Below are 14,790 nucleotides of genomic sequence, written 5' to 3' on the forward strand. Positions count from 1 at the left end.
GTTATTGTTTATGATCAGAATTGTTTCCTTTGACTGGTAAGATAGAAAAGTAGTATGGATAAAACTGAGCGGTCCTTAGCACAAATAAGCTTTGCAGATGAATAACGTAAAACAATCTTCCGACCCACAATGACTACGTTAAAAAAAGCAAGATCAGTCCTGGTGATATTCCCCTTACATTGTGCTAGTGCACGGTGCAAAATACTCCTAAATCAGAGAAATTCTGCCACCATCAGTTTGTCAAATTCAGTTAAAAATTGCCAGGTCAGCAGATGAGTTAAAATCATTAAGACAAAGAAACAAATCCTTTGGATGGTTAAATTTTTAGCATGTATTTGTCTATGACCGGGTCATAGGAAAATAAGCCTAGGTCCAAAGAAGTTCAGTGCTGAAAAGAAATGAAAAGCCAAGAGGAACATTCGACATTGGCAGAAGTCTGGCAGAAAAGGGAAATGTGGTTAGGGTAACCATCACTCTTAATAAGGACAGAGGTCAGAAAAGTAAAAGTTTAGCTTTCAAGAAGGACTGAACAAAAAGATACGACACTTCCGTGTAATGCATTTAAGATAATGTTCTAGATACACACACACACACACACACACACACACACACACACACACACAGAGCCTATGCATGTCTCTCTATACAGAGCTAGCGTATAGAAGTACATCTATAATCTCCCCAGTACTGCAGTGTGGTAAGAGTGAGTTGGTATTCAATTCATAGCCTGAGAGCCATTCATACATCACACAAAGAGTGAAGGGAATAGCAAATACGAGTTTGCCCTTGCTAAAGAGAATGCATACCTCAAGTTACCCAGGAATCTCGGCAGTGTTAGGGCACATCAACGGATGGTTTTATTGGATTACTGAAAATCCTGATTTTTCTGGGGAAGTAGGGAAGGGTGCATGGGCCAATGGACACTTTTGGCAACTTCTGACAGAAGTTTCCCAGGGTACTACAGTACAGCCGTGCCCTAGAAGAGTGAATCTCTTTAGAACTAGCCTACTTTGAAAGTATCCGTAGTCGACAGCTCTCATTATACACTCTGTTGTGCCCTATTGTAAGAATTGGCACTATTTCTTTCCCATAATGCTCTCTCTCTCTCTCTCTCTCTCTCTCTCTCTCTCTCTCTCTCTCTCTCTCTCTCTCTCTCTCTCTCTCTCTCTCTCTCTCATACATAATTATACAAAACACAATCGAATTATATAAATGTTAGGGTTTTTATCGTTTCGATAAGGTCTGCCTCGAGCTCTAAGTTTCGCTCTTCTACTTGAATATATTCGTTAATTAATCGTGTTGAATAACCACAAGCTATACAAACTGAATGCAGGAATAATTGGGTAAATAATGCAAAAAGTTAAGTATACAAACGCATAAGTGTAATGAATTAAAGACTAAACTTCCCTTTCTCGTGTACAAGTCTATAGGCCTAGTTACAGCGGGCAGTAGGCATATCAGTTCTGACTTGTCTCTAGACCTGTGATTTAGGGCCAAAACAGTCAAACAAAATCAGTAATTGCAGGTGTGGGTCCATGACGATAGACAAAAAAAAAAAAAAAAAACTTCAGCTTCGGTAAGTTGAAGGGAACAGCCCTTCATGACTCATCTTCTAAGGACGCCTCAAGATCACGTCTCTTGACCGTTACGTATGCAACGCCTCCGTGGTTTTCAGCCTTTTCGTTCCCTCTCCGCCGATGGAACAGAGACGGGACTTGATGAAAAGATGGCAAAAACTCGTAAGAAATACGAGATTATAGAGTAGAAGGGAACAGGTAGGCAATTAGATTAATCTTCTGACTGACCCGCGAAGATTAGTGACATGGAGTCAGCTGTGAGTCATTGAATGATACCGGATGCATTGCAAACAACTTTTTTTTTTTTTTTCACTGGTTGGTGTGAACATACGTGGGAGGAAGCCTCCATGAAGGCGTGTCATGTAACTATATTTGTAATGTACATGCGTACACGTAAATGCATATCAGTGTGTATGCAATACATTTGTATTATTCTCTCAGCAATAGAAATAATCAGTCACCTAAAGATTATATATATATGCATATATTTTTATATATATAATGTGTGTGTAAAGAAGCAGGCGTGAATCTGCATTTACTGCACGTTAAATTATGCCACAAATTCTATTACTAGACTTAAGTTCAAAATTCTACTTTTTAGTGTATCTGTTTCCTTGCAATGCAGCTGATCTTTGAAGGTAAGTTTGATTTAGCAAATATGTTCAGGGATGTTGTCATTACGGATTTTAATACGGTAACATGACCGTACGGCTGCTCCAGCTTGAATTCTAAGCCAGTTCTTATTGCGAAGATAACAGTCTATTCATTCTTACGTCCGTTCATGCGTCACCGACAACTAAAGAAAAACGCTGCATTTCTCTGTTCGTAAACCTCAAACTTAAGTATGAAATTATGAATAAGAAAGAGACAATTTCGGACCGAGTAAGGGAAGTGACACTTGCCACAGAATTCAGGGAGTTGACCTTCAGTCCCATTAGTTCAGTAAACATCCTCAGAATTTCATGGGCGTCGACGATACGACTGAAGTCAAGGACGAGACCACTGAACGAATCGCTGTGGCATTTTATTCTCTAAAGAAAGTCGTACAGTCGTTGATACAACTCGTCGTCTATCACACCTTCAACAGAAGGTTTATTGGGAAGACGGTTTATACAGGATCTGCGCGCATAGCTGGGATCTCCGCCTCCATTTGCGCTTTTAAGGCTCGTTGTGAGCGTTGCACCTGACTGTCCTTTATTTCATGGCTGAAGGACGCCTCTGTGTGGCGTGCATGCGGCGTATCTTGATACACCCTCTCCTCGAACAAGGAACTTCTCTACTTAGATTCTTTGAACATCCATTCAGCAACTCATCTTGTACAGGTAGATTTGTTTCATTTACCAACCAAACCTTTTCGTTTCATGACATTTTATAGACTACAGGTAGAGAATCGTATATAATTTCAGGGACTGTACTGCTTATATAGAATTACATTACTGCGTTTCTGAGGAAATTCGAGGAAAAATAGCTCACTTATACTATAATATACAGCAATTATGCGTGACTCATTCCGACGCGCTTTTTAGGAATCGTGCAATAATTTGAAAATATTTTAAACCTGAGACTTCATTTCCGTTACCTATGACAATGATTTTGGAAGGAAGTTCGATTTTCGTCCTTGTGAACTGGTGCGCATGTTTATTACCAGGATATGTCGAGTTCATATGAACATAATTTGTTAAAACCTGGCAGATGTATTCATTAAATGACCTTCTCAAGATGATTCACTTTCTGCACAGACCGGCACGAGTCGCCGCGTGGTTTGTTGCCATGGTAACCGTACAATTCTGGCTTTATTTCTTCTCTAAGGTTGATTACCTGAGGATCACTATAAATGAATATATTGGCAAGCTTCATCGTCATTTTTTCAATGGTCCTTGAAATATGCTGTAATCAACTCGTTCTCAATGACATTTGCGCAAAATGTGAGACAATCCGTTAAATGAAAGCAATTTTGTTTTCACCAGAATTTATTTATCTTGAAACTGAAACTGAACCCTAATTTTTACTCATTTATTTGTCAGTAAAAATCTCAGTATACACAAAGTAAAAGTCAGCGCCTCAGAAAATAAAACCGAATTTCTCTTCAGAGCGTGATTCGAATTATGGCAAATTGCCAAAGGACCGTGGTTTGACTTTTCTATATGCCGTTTGATTAATTAGCCTACAACTCTGCAGAAAATGAAAATATCAACAGTCACAAATCGGTTTCGGAGATTGGTTGTTTCTTGATTCATGTAATCGATACAATCGGCTTTGTTTCATTTCATGATTCGAAAAGTGACTGGCAACGAACAGTATAGGCCTAGTATAACTAGGCTTACCTTAGTTGTTATGTCACGTAGATTCTTCTTAAAGGTCAATAAAAATGACATTTAACGAATAAATTAGATTTTTGGTAAATATTTTAAATGTTACCCAGAGTTTCATCTCCGTTAACCAGAGGGGTTTGTTGAAATGCCATTAAGGGTATAAATGCAATAGGAGTTCTAAAATTGGGTATACTTCAGAGTCTCTAGGCATTAGCTGTCGAGCGCATACCTATGCTAATTTCAGTTCATTTTGATTCTATTCATGGAAATTGGGAAGGGGACCAGAGTCACCTAGTAGGTGGTAAGAAGGAGGAGAAGTGATTTTAATAGGATGGGGGTCATGGGGGAAGAGAAAGTGCGCGCCATTATGGTGATGCGCTGAATACACGCCATTCTTTACATTCAAGCACACGCTGCATGGCTGGCGGAACTGACTCACACCTCTTCCTTAGAAGGAATACGTCACACATTCATGATTGACAGTTCATCAGAGCTTCTCATGACGAGGAACAGGTGTTCATATGCAGAGCCGCGAGAAGGGATATTTGATCAAGCGGCCCCTTTAAAAGATATCCAGCCGTCAGTTACTTCTATATACAGCACGTGCTCTAACCAAAGGGGGTGGGATTTAAATAATAAGTAACCACTTCTGTTGCCTTCATTGAATCTTCTACACGGTTGACAGCTTCAAACTATCACATTTGAACGTTATATAACGAATATTCTTCCCGTGAATAATTCTTGACCGTTAGGTCGTTCATTCCACAACCTTCTTAGCGAATTACGCGACTTTTCTTTTATTTTATTTTATTTTTTTGTCACGCAGCGCCATGCCTATATGGTCAGAGGATATAATTTTGGTGGTGACCGTCTGCTATCCTGTTTTGTATTTAGTTAATTTCCGAGGAAATTTTACACTGTTCTCATCGTACTTCATCCAAAACAAATCTTAGTGAGAGAGCAGTTCAACTATACGAAAATTTGATGACTAATATGCATGTAGTTTATTTCCGTGGATACCGTATATATAGCACGAACAATTTTGCTATTGTCAAAATCTATTGTCCGTATTCATTTTGACCTTGACCCCATCTTTCAAATGTCATTCATCTGGCCATCCAACTTCGTTTTCTATACAGTTGTTTCAAAGAAACCATAATAGTACGTTAAAAAACTAACCAAAGTAAGGGAATGTGTACCGTAGGAACACATTTTTAGTTATCTCTCAATGACTGGTTGCTGGTTAAAGGATGTTAAAACTTTACAAACTCTCATGATAAGGAGAAAGTATTCGGCCGTGAACCTTTTTTTTATATGAAGGTGATACAAGCGATTAAAGAAAAATGATGAAATGGCGAGACACACTGTATTTTACTTACTGAATTTAACGAACGATTGTCTACTTCGATCTTTTTGTTATATAATAGATTAATCGTTCTTTGAATGCAACTAATACTATAATATACATCATCAAACCGTTCCTCCAAAAACAGAAGAACTAACAAAATTCAGGCCAGTCACATTCGTATTTTCGCCTATACGCAAAGGGCTCACCAACAGTGAATTGAACATCCTTCACAAACTGCATCAGTCTCTTCTTGAACGCACTTTTTCTCTTTTTGGATTATCTTTTCCTTTCTAATAGTACATCACCTTGTCTAACTACACTGACCGTAATGTAATTACTTACCGAATTTGTTATAGGTTGTCATTACTTCCTCGGTGATTGCAATAACTTACCTTCCATTTTCCTTTGCAAGTGTATAGCTGCCGAGATATTTGTATAGGATGTAGAAACTATGGCCTCCTTCCTTGTTCCTCTTGATGGCTACAATAATAATATCCAACAGCGAATGTTTTGTTAAGAGGTTTTTGTTAAACCTAACAGACATTATGATTTGGTTCGCCATGGATCTTTAGAATCCTTGAATTTCTCAGATGTGAGATTTCCGGTTGGATTGTATGTGCTTACTCGTGAATCTGTCCTGATTTTCTGTTAATTGTTAATATTTTTCTTTCATGAGTATTCTTTCATTGTTTTGAAATTGATATATATATATATATATATATATATATATATATATATATATATATATATATATATAAATGAATAATCGTTCAAATGGCATGCTATTGAATATCATGTAAGTTGAGGTTTAATATGTTTGAACTTGTATTGTTGGCTAACTCTAGCCATATTACATTATAGGTTTTAACAGTCCCAGTGAAATTGAACAAACTGCTGTAAGTAAAATGGTTATCGAAATCTTTTAGTGGTAGATTTTGACTTTTTGAATGAAGTTAGCATCAGTTTCCCATGGAAATGCTTTAATGTATTCTCATAATTTTTCTTCAGAGACTGTTGGAAATTTGAAGTAATGTATTTTATGACCCTGTAGGTTAGGTTAGGTTGCCGAGTTTAGGGGGTCAAAGGCCTCCCCTGTGTACTACTTACCGTGCTGCCAAGTAGGGCCTGGCATCCTAGGTTAAGTTAGGAATGTTAGGCTAGGGCTAGGCCTCTATTTCACTGTAATTCATGGTGCTTTAGGTTAGCCTAAGCCCACCATTGTTGGTTGTTAGGTTTTTAGCAGTTGCATCCGTGTGATAACCATTCCTGAATTTCATTAGTCATTTGATTTTTCCCCACAGAAGCCTTCCCACATTGTTAGGTTAGAGGTGGAATAATGAGTTAATGAAATACCAGACAAAATTCAATACTAAAATCAGTTAGGAGCATCTTGTGAAATTTTAGATATTTTTACCATTTCCTCTACATATCTCACTTATTCTAGTCTTTGAACACGACTTATAGCCTAGGTATGGTGCAATAATTAATCCATGCAGCCTCTACCATTTTCTGTTTCATTGGCATTGAGCACTTCCATACCACAAAGGGTAGCTGGTTCCACAATTCCTTAATGCAATCCCAACATGGCTTTCGTAGACATTCAAGTCTCTTCCCAGCCTTTTGTTTTTACCTTGGTAACTTCCTTGTTCATCTGTCGTGTCACTTGCCTCTTTCTCATCTTACTCTGCCATATTTACTCTGCAATACATATATAACTGCTTCAGTTTTGTTGCTTTATCTTCCTGGTTGCTATTAACCCCCACAACTTGACTCATGTTGATATTTACCTTGAAATTTCCGGTCATGTACACTCTTGAGTTATTCAATAGATTTTACAGGTTCTGCTCAGCATCCCCAATTTGTACAGTATCATTTGCCAAAATCAGCCATTGCACACTTAATTACCGACTAATTTTCTTATCCAACAATTTTGCACATGCTGTAGATGTATCTCTTTACTTACCACATCACTCTGCTCTAAAGATACTGAACAGATAGCCTATGGAAACTTAACACTATTGTGTATGAGAACTATACTTTCCTTTTTGAACAGCTTGTTGATTGTTGTAACAGTAATTGGCTGAAGTGCATTTGTACATGCCAAAAGGTTTTTTATTCTTGAGGGAACTCACATGCACAGTGCCCTTGTCCATGTAAGCTCTTTGCTATTAGCCACCCTGGCAATGCAATATTCCTTTTTAAACACATTGGATAGGTATGGAGGGATATCAGGTGGATCAAAATTTGGTGTTGTGAATCATGATGCTGCCTGTCCCATATTGAGAGTTGCCCTGATTTGAAAGATGCTGTTTGTTCTTTCAAGGAAAGTTATGGTAGTTTAACCAGCATTCCACTGTTATGTAAATTTCAAAAGTGCTTGGTTATATTGATTTTCTTTTATCTAGTCTTAGATTATTTTTATATAGATTCCTAGTGTTGTAAGTACAGAAGTGGTCTTACCAACCTAACCTTTATGGATACTGTGATAAATGAACTTTGTATGAAATGCAATTTACCATTGTTTCTACTTTTTAAATTTATTTAAAATTATACAATATAAAATTGAATTGTCTGCAATTTTGAGAGCATTTTCATAATTTGGAATTTTTCAGGACGTTCTTCTAGCAAATATGAACTGAATGGAAGCATTAAGCCAGAACACCAGATGTATGAAGTTCAGTCAGGCAAGATTCCAAGATCATCTTACAAGGTAAGCAGAGACCTTAAGAAATAGTTTTAGGTGATGGAAAATTGCAAAATGGCATGTATTTGTGCTTAAGGCCTGGCTTAGTAAGAGGGGTTGACTCCCCTATAACACCACTCAAATAAAGCTTGTTCACCAAATCAAACCTAAACTTGTCCAATTACCTTTACTCTCAGCAATTTCTTTCAACATTTTGCCCTTACCACTCAGTAATTAGACTGTCAGGTCACTGTAGTCTTACAAGCAGAGAGTTAGGTTTACCAGACTCTTTCTTGAGGTACTTTTGTAATTAAAGTATTCTGAGTTCAGTAGTTGCATAGTTAAGATATGAGTGTTCAAAGTTCAATACATAATATTATCTTGCAAGGTGTAGGTATAATCTCTTTTCTGTACTTAGGCTCACAGAATCTAAAAAAAAGTTGTCTGTCCACTGTAGGATTGATTTGTTTGTACAAATGTGTCTGTACGCTTGTAATGCTCTAATGACTGCTTGGGTTTGGTTGTATCTTTTCATTGATATCAAGTTGGAGTTATGAAAGGTAAACTCTTTTCCTAGTATCCATTACATTTTTAGTTCCATTTGAATAATTAAAACCCTTTTGTCACTTCAGACAGTTTGAAATATGTGTATTAAAGCTTTCCAGGTGCCTCCCTTTTATCCATTACTTAATTCATAGCATGATTTTGAAAATCAGGAATATGACGTCTGTTTGGTTGTAATATTTCTTGTTTGCATCTTGATAATCAATCTTGTTTTTGGCTAAATGAAAACCAAGGGATAATGTCTGTATTTTCCAACCTTTATTATTAAGCATTATTTTACAAAAATATAAAGAGCTATGGTGTATAGTTGTCTGCCCTTTTCAGCAATTGTCATCAGTCCAGAACCACACAGTAATGGCTCTCTCAGTCTCCTTGAATCAAGGGGGTCCCTTTCAACCTGGGCCCTCCAGATCTTCAATTGTTGTCTCCCAAAATACCTTGATCCCATTGTGAAATCAGTGATGTGAGCTGTGGCTCTCTTAATCTTAGAACCACTAGACCCCCTCAGTGTTGCTTTTGGAGGGGGGAATCACAAAGGAATTATGTCCCTATGTCCCATTTACACAATTGTGAAGGCAAGGAAGACTAGACTAAAGTAGTTTGAAGGTTGTTTCTGGTGTCTGCTGACAAAAGCTTGCCAGAGAGCTTGCTGGAAGTGCATAGGTTGACATCATATCTTAGCCCAAGTGGCATCACAGTGGTCTCAAGCACAAACACCATCACTACCTAACCATAATTCTACAGTTGGACTGAGTAATGGTGCCACAAAGGGGCTGCAAATAACAGAGGTGGTCAGCAGCCTGATGACCACTTGTTTACTTAAAAATTGCCCCCTTCTCATGGCTTTACTAACCATCAAGGAAGCCAAAGGCATAGTGGAAACCTATGAGTTTCTTGTCATCAGGTTACATTTGACCTTTGTCCACCCAATACTCATGAATCCATTGCTGCCACATCTTGTTTAGTCCGTTAGAACAATAATAGTTTTGCTGCTGTTTAGATCCACCAGAAATAACTTTGATTTCACATGCTGAATGTATGAGCTACTTCTATGTTCGCACCTGGGATAAACCTTGAAATGAGTGACATTCATATTTTAATCTCAGTGCATGTAAGTAAGTCCATGGCCAGGTGACATTTTTAGGGATATTTTGCTTCCCTGCATTTTTGGGTGTCATAAGAAACTCAAAGGACCAGAAACACTCTCTTCAGCTCCTGGAAATTAATGTGCAGCTTTCTGTCCTCTGTAGGCAACTGGCTAGGTTGCATGTCAGCACCCCAGCCTGCTTTTCAGTTGTCTGTGAATACTCAGAGGTCTGATGCAGGTGGTGTAATTGGAACTCCTACATGCAGGTTCTTGCAGTATTGCCACCAAGCTCAGCTAGAACTTCCTGAGAAGTTGGGACAGGTAGGTCATTTGGATGATTTGAAAGACAACTCCTTCTTTTAATGCTTTAACTGCAGCTCAAGAGACTTTATCCTTAGGCAGCTTTATGGCTTTTTGAGGACGTTTGGATGGCCAAACAGTCTTGCCTGAAAATAAAAAATGCTCCTGCAAAGACCCAGTTTCTGTCACAGATTGAGGCAGTATTTTGAGATGCCTTTGATGTTTTTGGGCAAATGCTTCCATCACCAGCATGCTGGAATACCACAACAACCTGATACTCAGCCTGTGGGTCCAATCTGTAACTGGAGCTGGTACACAAGTGAGCGCTTGAGGAGCTTTTACTAGCCTGAAAAAAGCTGGTACACAAGTGAGCGCTTGAGGAGCTTTTACTAGCCTGAAAAAAAGATCTCTGAATTGCTAAACCTTGTACATGAATGCCCAATTTGTCTTTTTTGGAGAGAGCAATAAACCAATAGCTCTGTTCCCATCCAAAAGGTCCTGATTTAATGGGCTGAGGTCAGTGATGGGGCTCCAGTCTCCAGATTTCTTAGAGACTACAAAAAATTTTATTTTCCCAGCTTTAAAGAGTTTTAGGGAACATGTTCTACCTCAAATATTTTAGTTCATATGTAATCCAATCCTTTTTGCCAAAGTAACATCATATGTTTCCTTTTTGCTGTAGAAAGGTTCATGTGACACATTTGGTGACACAGTAATTTAAAATTTCATGGTTTCATATTTTGAGTGACAGAAGCAGTCAGTCCTTTATTGTCATCAGAGTTCATCTGAGGTCAGATTTGCTTATACACAGACAGAATTCTGTCACAGGAACAAAATAATTAGGCCTCATATTTGATGAAGACCTAGACTTCTAATCTTGCTAACTTCATGACCAAATATATAAAGGTTTGGGTTGTTCTAAGAGCCCTCTTTTGTCCCACATGGGGAGCTGATCATAAGTAACTTCAGAGATTATATTATGTACTGCATTAATCATGCAAAAATTGGCATATGGATTGGAGGTATTTATATCTGTCAAATCTTGTGAACTTTTAAAAGATTTAAGTGCAACTATAAGCACAAGAATCAGAATGCGGTGAAGGCATTAGTGAAGGGTGCTTGCAATTATGGACTCTAGTTGCAGCCACCTTAGCTCCCTCCTTTTGCTGTCTAAAGTGTTGAATGGCAGAAGTGCTTGGCTTTATAGCCTGAATTTCAGGAATCAGAATTCCACATTTTGAACAGACATCTATTGGAAGTATTTTAGCAGGTGAAGTTCTTCTGGAACTGCACTTTAGAACTTTGCCTGTCAGTCAGAAATGAGTTGAATTCTCCAAATTAGAGAGATCAGCCACAAATTCCAAATCTATTTACTTTCAAAGATGAAAGATTTTACTAAGAAATCTAAGTGTAGAACATTTTAAAGGAATGCCTCATAGTACTACAGATGGCTCCAAATCCAAGATACTGAATATAGTGGCTATGAATCCATTTAATCTTCTTTTTTAGTTGCAAATTAAATAAAGGAGACATGGCAGTACTTGTGGCAAAGTCATTCTGGTAGTAACCAAAAGATGCAGGAAGTGTGGTGGCTCTCCCTTGGAGGTGTAACACAATGCCAAATTGAAGAAGTGCCTTTTGCCATCTAAGAATTGGTCACACATGATTTTTACTTCCCTTAAGATCTCGGCCACTGAGTGATTATTGCTCAGTGCCTTTGATTGTGAAGCTCTTATTGGTCACATGTCCTAGTCTTGAGGACATGGGAGCAGTCTCCTCTTTGTTTGTAGGATGTGACCTGTCTATTCCCTATTCAGGATACATGGAGAAAGAAAACTGGTTCAAGTCCATGGGTGCATTTTCATTCATTGAAGGATGTTGGTCTTCTTAAGTGACATTGTTGCTTAGTAAAGCTTGAATACTTTTATTGTTCATTATTGCACAATCTCATTTTCAGATGCTTATGGGTGAATTATTTATAGGACTGTACTCATGTTGTTTTTCAGTTTGACTCAAGTTTGACATGTGTGTACAGTACACATTTGTTTATACCTAAGCATGAATGTCAAAGCTCAAATGCAGGCATGAGTATGTTTATAATTGTAGTAAAATTTAATTTTTGGTACCAGTGACCTTATAGACATTAGAATTCCCCTATAATGGTGCACAACTCTGACCTGTGAAATGACTCAAGTTTCCTCATTGTTTTCTGTTGGATAAATGTCAGGTGTGACCAAAGGGAGCCATACTTGTGTAAGAATAATATTGGTCTCCTCTTTGCTTAAAAAAAAGTGAATATTTCATCATTGATTTCCCAGCTGATCTTCATTCACATTGAATGAATACCTTGTAAATTTAATTTTCCTGTACATATTTTAATGGTTATGTCTTGTATCACTACATCTCCTTTCAATCACTTGAAGGTATAAATATTTATCTTAAATAATTCTATTAAGAGTAACAAACAAAATTGTATTAATATTGGTGAAAATATACGTAAAAACTTTTCAGTTTTACCTTTTGGTTGTTGTTTAATAATTCAGCCAGACCATTGCTCCAAAAATCCTCCCTCCTCAGCAACAGATATTTAATGGCTTTTACTAATCTCTTTGCTTTATAAAAGTGTATAAAGACTTGCATGTATTTATACTTACAACTTTCAGTGGAGAGTCATGTAACTTCATTCCAGTTACAGTACACACACTGCAGTAATAAAATATCTCAATTTCCTTTTGCATGGAGAGCACTGTCAAAATTTTGCCAGTATGTCATCTAAATTAGTATCTGTCTGTTGACACAACAGTACAGATTCCACATGAATTGGACTTAACATTTTCTAATACCCCTTTCCTCTCACAGAGATAGGGCTGGTCATTTCTGTTTGACAAGAATAGTAATAAAACCAGTACAGTATTAGTTATAAAAATAATGACAGTCAAGCAGATAATTGAATATTATTGTAAAAATCTATTTATTAAACAGAATACATTATTTATTTATTAAACAAAATACAGATTATCTGGGTAAAGAAATGAAACTAAAATATATACTATTGCTTTTTATTGTTCTGATACAAATCATTATCTACAAGTGGTACGATGTGGCATGTCTTATTGTATTATTATTATGGTAATATTATTGATAACCATAATGGCAATAATGATCATCATAATGACTTGCACTCAAGATCCACACATGGAAAAAAGAAAGACTTCCCTATTGATATCTGTCACGTTCTAGTGCACTACAATACCCTCCCGGGCGATATGTTGACACGCGTCCTTTACCCGGGCTGCCACCGCGCCATTAAAACCTTTGACAGGTGGAAGCGGTAGCGAGGGCCCCACCCAGTATTAAATGGGAGAGCAGGTATGCCCCTGGCTTCTGGCATAGGGTGGCTGGGCAGTTCTCCGGCAGCTGGGTGGCAGGCACTAGGATGAAGCGACGCAGGACACTTCCCATATAGCAGTCAAAGAAAATGACCTAATTAAGTTCTGAAATCTTAACATTGTAACGTGGCAAATAACATGGGGCAAACAAACAAGGGGGAGCACTTTGGTTAGTCGAGCCAAATTTCTGAAAGTTGGCTAGAACCACCACTCCCACAAGTCAGCAGGAACCCAGCCCGGAGTAAATGGCAGTTGATAGGAAGTGTGGGATGGGCTGTTGGAATTCTCCATTTCAGTTTGCAAAAAACTGTGACGACAGGGTCATGTAGCCCAACCCCAACAACCTAAGACACTGTAGACTGCTGCAACGTACGTAGCTTCTGGTAGTCTTGTGCCTTCTACTCACGCAACTGAAAGCACGAGTTTCCCGCAAAAAATTGCGGTCCTGCTTGTAAGGCGGCCCGATACGACTCGGCCTGGAAAGCGCAGGGTCGCCGGGTCGCTTGCTGATAGTCAGCGCAGCCATGGACGCTTCATTGTCACTCGAGGTCCCATATGGAATGGGCTGCCCAGCCTTTATGAAGGTGGCAGTGTACCACACTCCAAGGAACAATCAGTTCATATCTTACAGTAAAAGAGGGTGCAGAAAAGCTGCAGTTTGTGACAACCAGCGTCCAGGGCGACATGGGTGTGATATGCATCATTCACATTTGGTTAAGGGAACTGGTTAAAACAAGAGGGAGACTTGCTGGATGTTCATGTTCGGCTGGAATGTTAACGCATGAAACTTCTTCACCTATTGGCAGTATATTGGCTTCATAAATATTAAGCTTTCACAGTATTCCTCTTTATGCAATCTTTTCTATTTGTGGGTGCGAGATGGAAAAACTAAAAGCTTTACTGACAAAACCAGTGGAGTCACAGATATATACACAATTCCAAGCAACAGAAAATGTGGGCAAGACTTGATGCAGATTGTAGTGCAACACTCACAGGTCAACAGAGACTAACAACGGACGACAGACCTATACAATTAACAGTCAGTTTTGTAAGCCACATATTCGGTGCCCTGAGATCTTTCAAGCTTCCACGTGAAGAAGAGTTGTCAAGACTCAAGAGCGTACAAAATAGACCATAGTTACCCCGATCCACAAGATGTCATCCCTTTGGAATGACTAAATAAAACATCCTCCTCAGAGGGACTAGAATTCTACCAAACTCCATTGTATTATGTATTTCCCACAGCAAAAATTTAAGTATTTTTATTCCACACAGTGGATGGTCATTGTTTTGCTGTTTCTAAATAGCTACTGAGAATTGCCTCTGCAATCAAGGTCTTCTGCTTGGTCAGAAGCTAAGTTGTTAATCTGTTTACAAATGCATCTAGCAGAGTTTTATCCTAGAAGTACTGTTTATATCAGAAATATCTTTGAGGAACTGTCTTAAACCTACAACTAATTTTCTATTTCACTGTCTTTCAAGCAGAGTATCATATTTACAGCAATTTGCGAATAAGACGACTGAATGTCA

The 14,790-nt window shown here is 38.2% G+C and overlaps 2 protein-coding genes across 13 annotated transcripts in view; one reads left to right on the forward strand and one right to left on the reverse strand.

The window, feature by feature from the left end:
* Nucleotides 1-5,696, reverse strand: part of LOC136832492 (uncharacterized protein F09G8.5) — a 48,540-nt gene extending 42,844 nt beyond the window's left edge. Inside the window, exon 1 of one of the 6 annotated variants that reach the window (XM_067093382.1) lies at nucleotides 5,580-5,696. The gene's annotated coding sequence lies outside the window, so the exon portion shown is untranslated. The remainder of the gene's footprint in view (nucleotides 1-5,579) is intronic. The other 5 variants (XM_067093384.1, XM_067093379.1, XM_067093380.1 and 2 more) reach the window with 5 other exon arrangements.
* The window catches only part of LOC136832494 (uncharacterized), a 21,554-nt gene continuing 9,119 nt past the window's right edge, over nucleotides 2,356-14,790 (forward strand). For 3 of the 7 annotated variants that reach the window (XR_010851240.1, XM_067093388.1, XM_067093389.1), the window contains exons 1-2: nucleotides 2,356-2,899; nucleotides 7,850-7,947. Coding sequence is in view for 4 of the 7 variants with exons in the window: in XM_067093388.1 (XP_066949489.1) it covers nucleotides 2,779-2,899; nucleotides 7,850-7,947 (219 nt within the window). In the remaining 3 variants the exon portion in view is untranslated. The remainder of the gene's footprint in view (nucleotides 2,900-7,849; nucleotides 7,948-14,790) is intronic. The other 4 variants (XR_010851241.1, XM_067093390.1, XM_067093387.1 and 1 more) reach the window with 4 other exon arrangements.

Source organism: Macrobrachium rosenbergii, chromosome 50 (assembly GCF_040412425.1).
Source record: "Macrobrachium rosenbergii isolate ZJJX-2024 chromosome 50, ASM4041242v1, whole genome shotgun sequence".
In the NCBI taxonomy this organism is placed as follows: Eukaryota; Metazoa; Arthropoda; class Malacostraca; order Decapoda; family Palaemonidae; genus Macrobrachium; species Macrobrachium rosenbergii.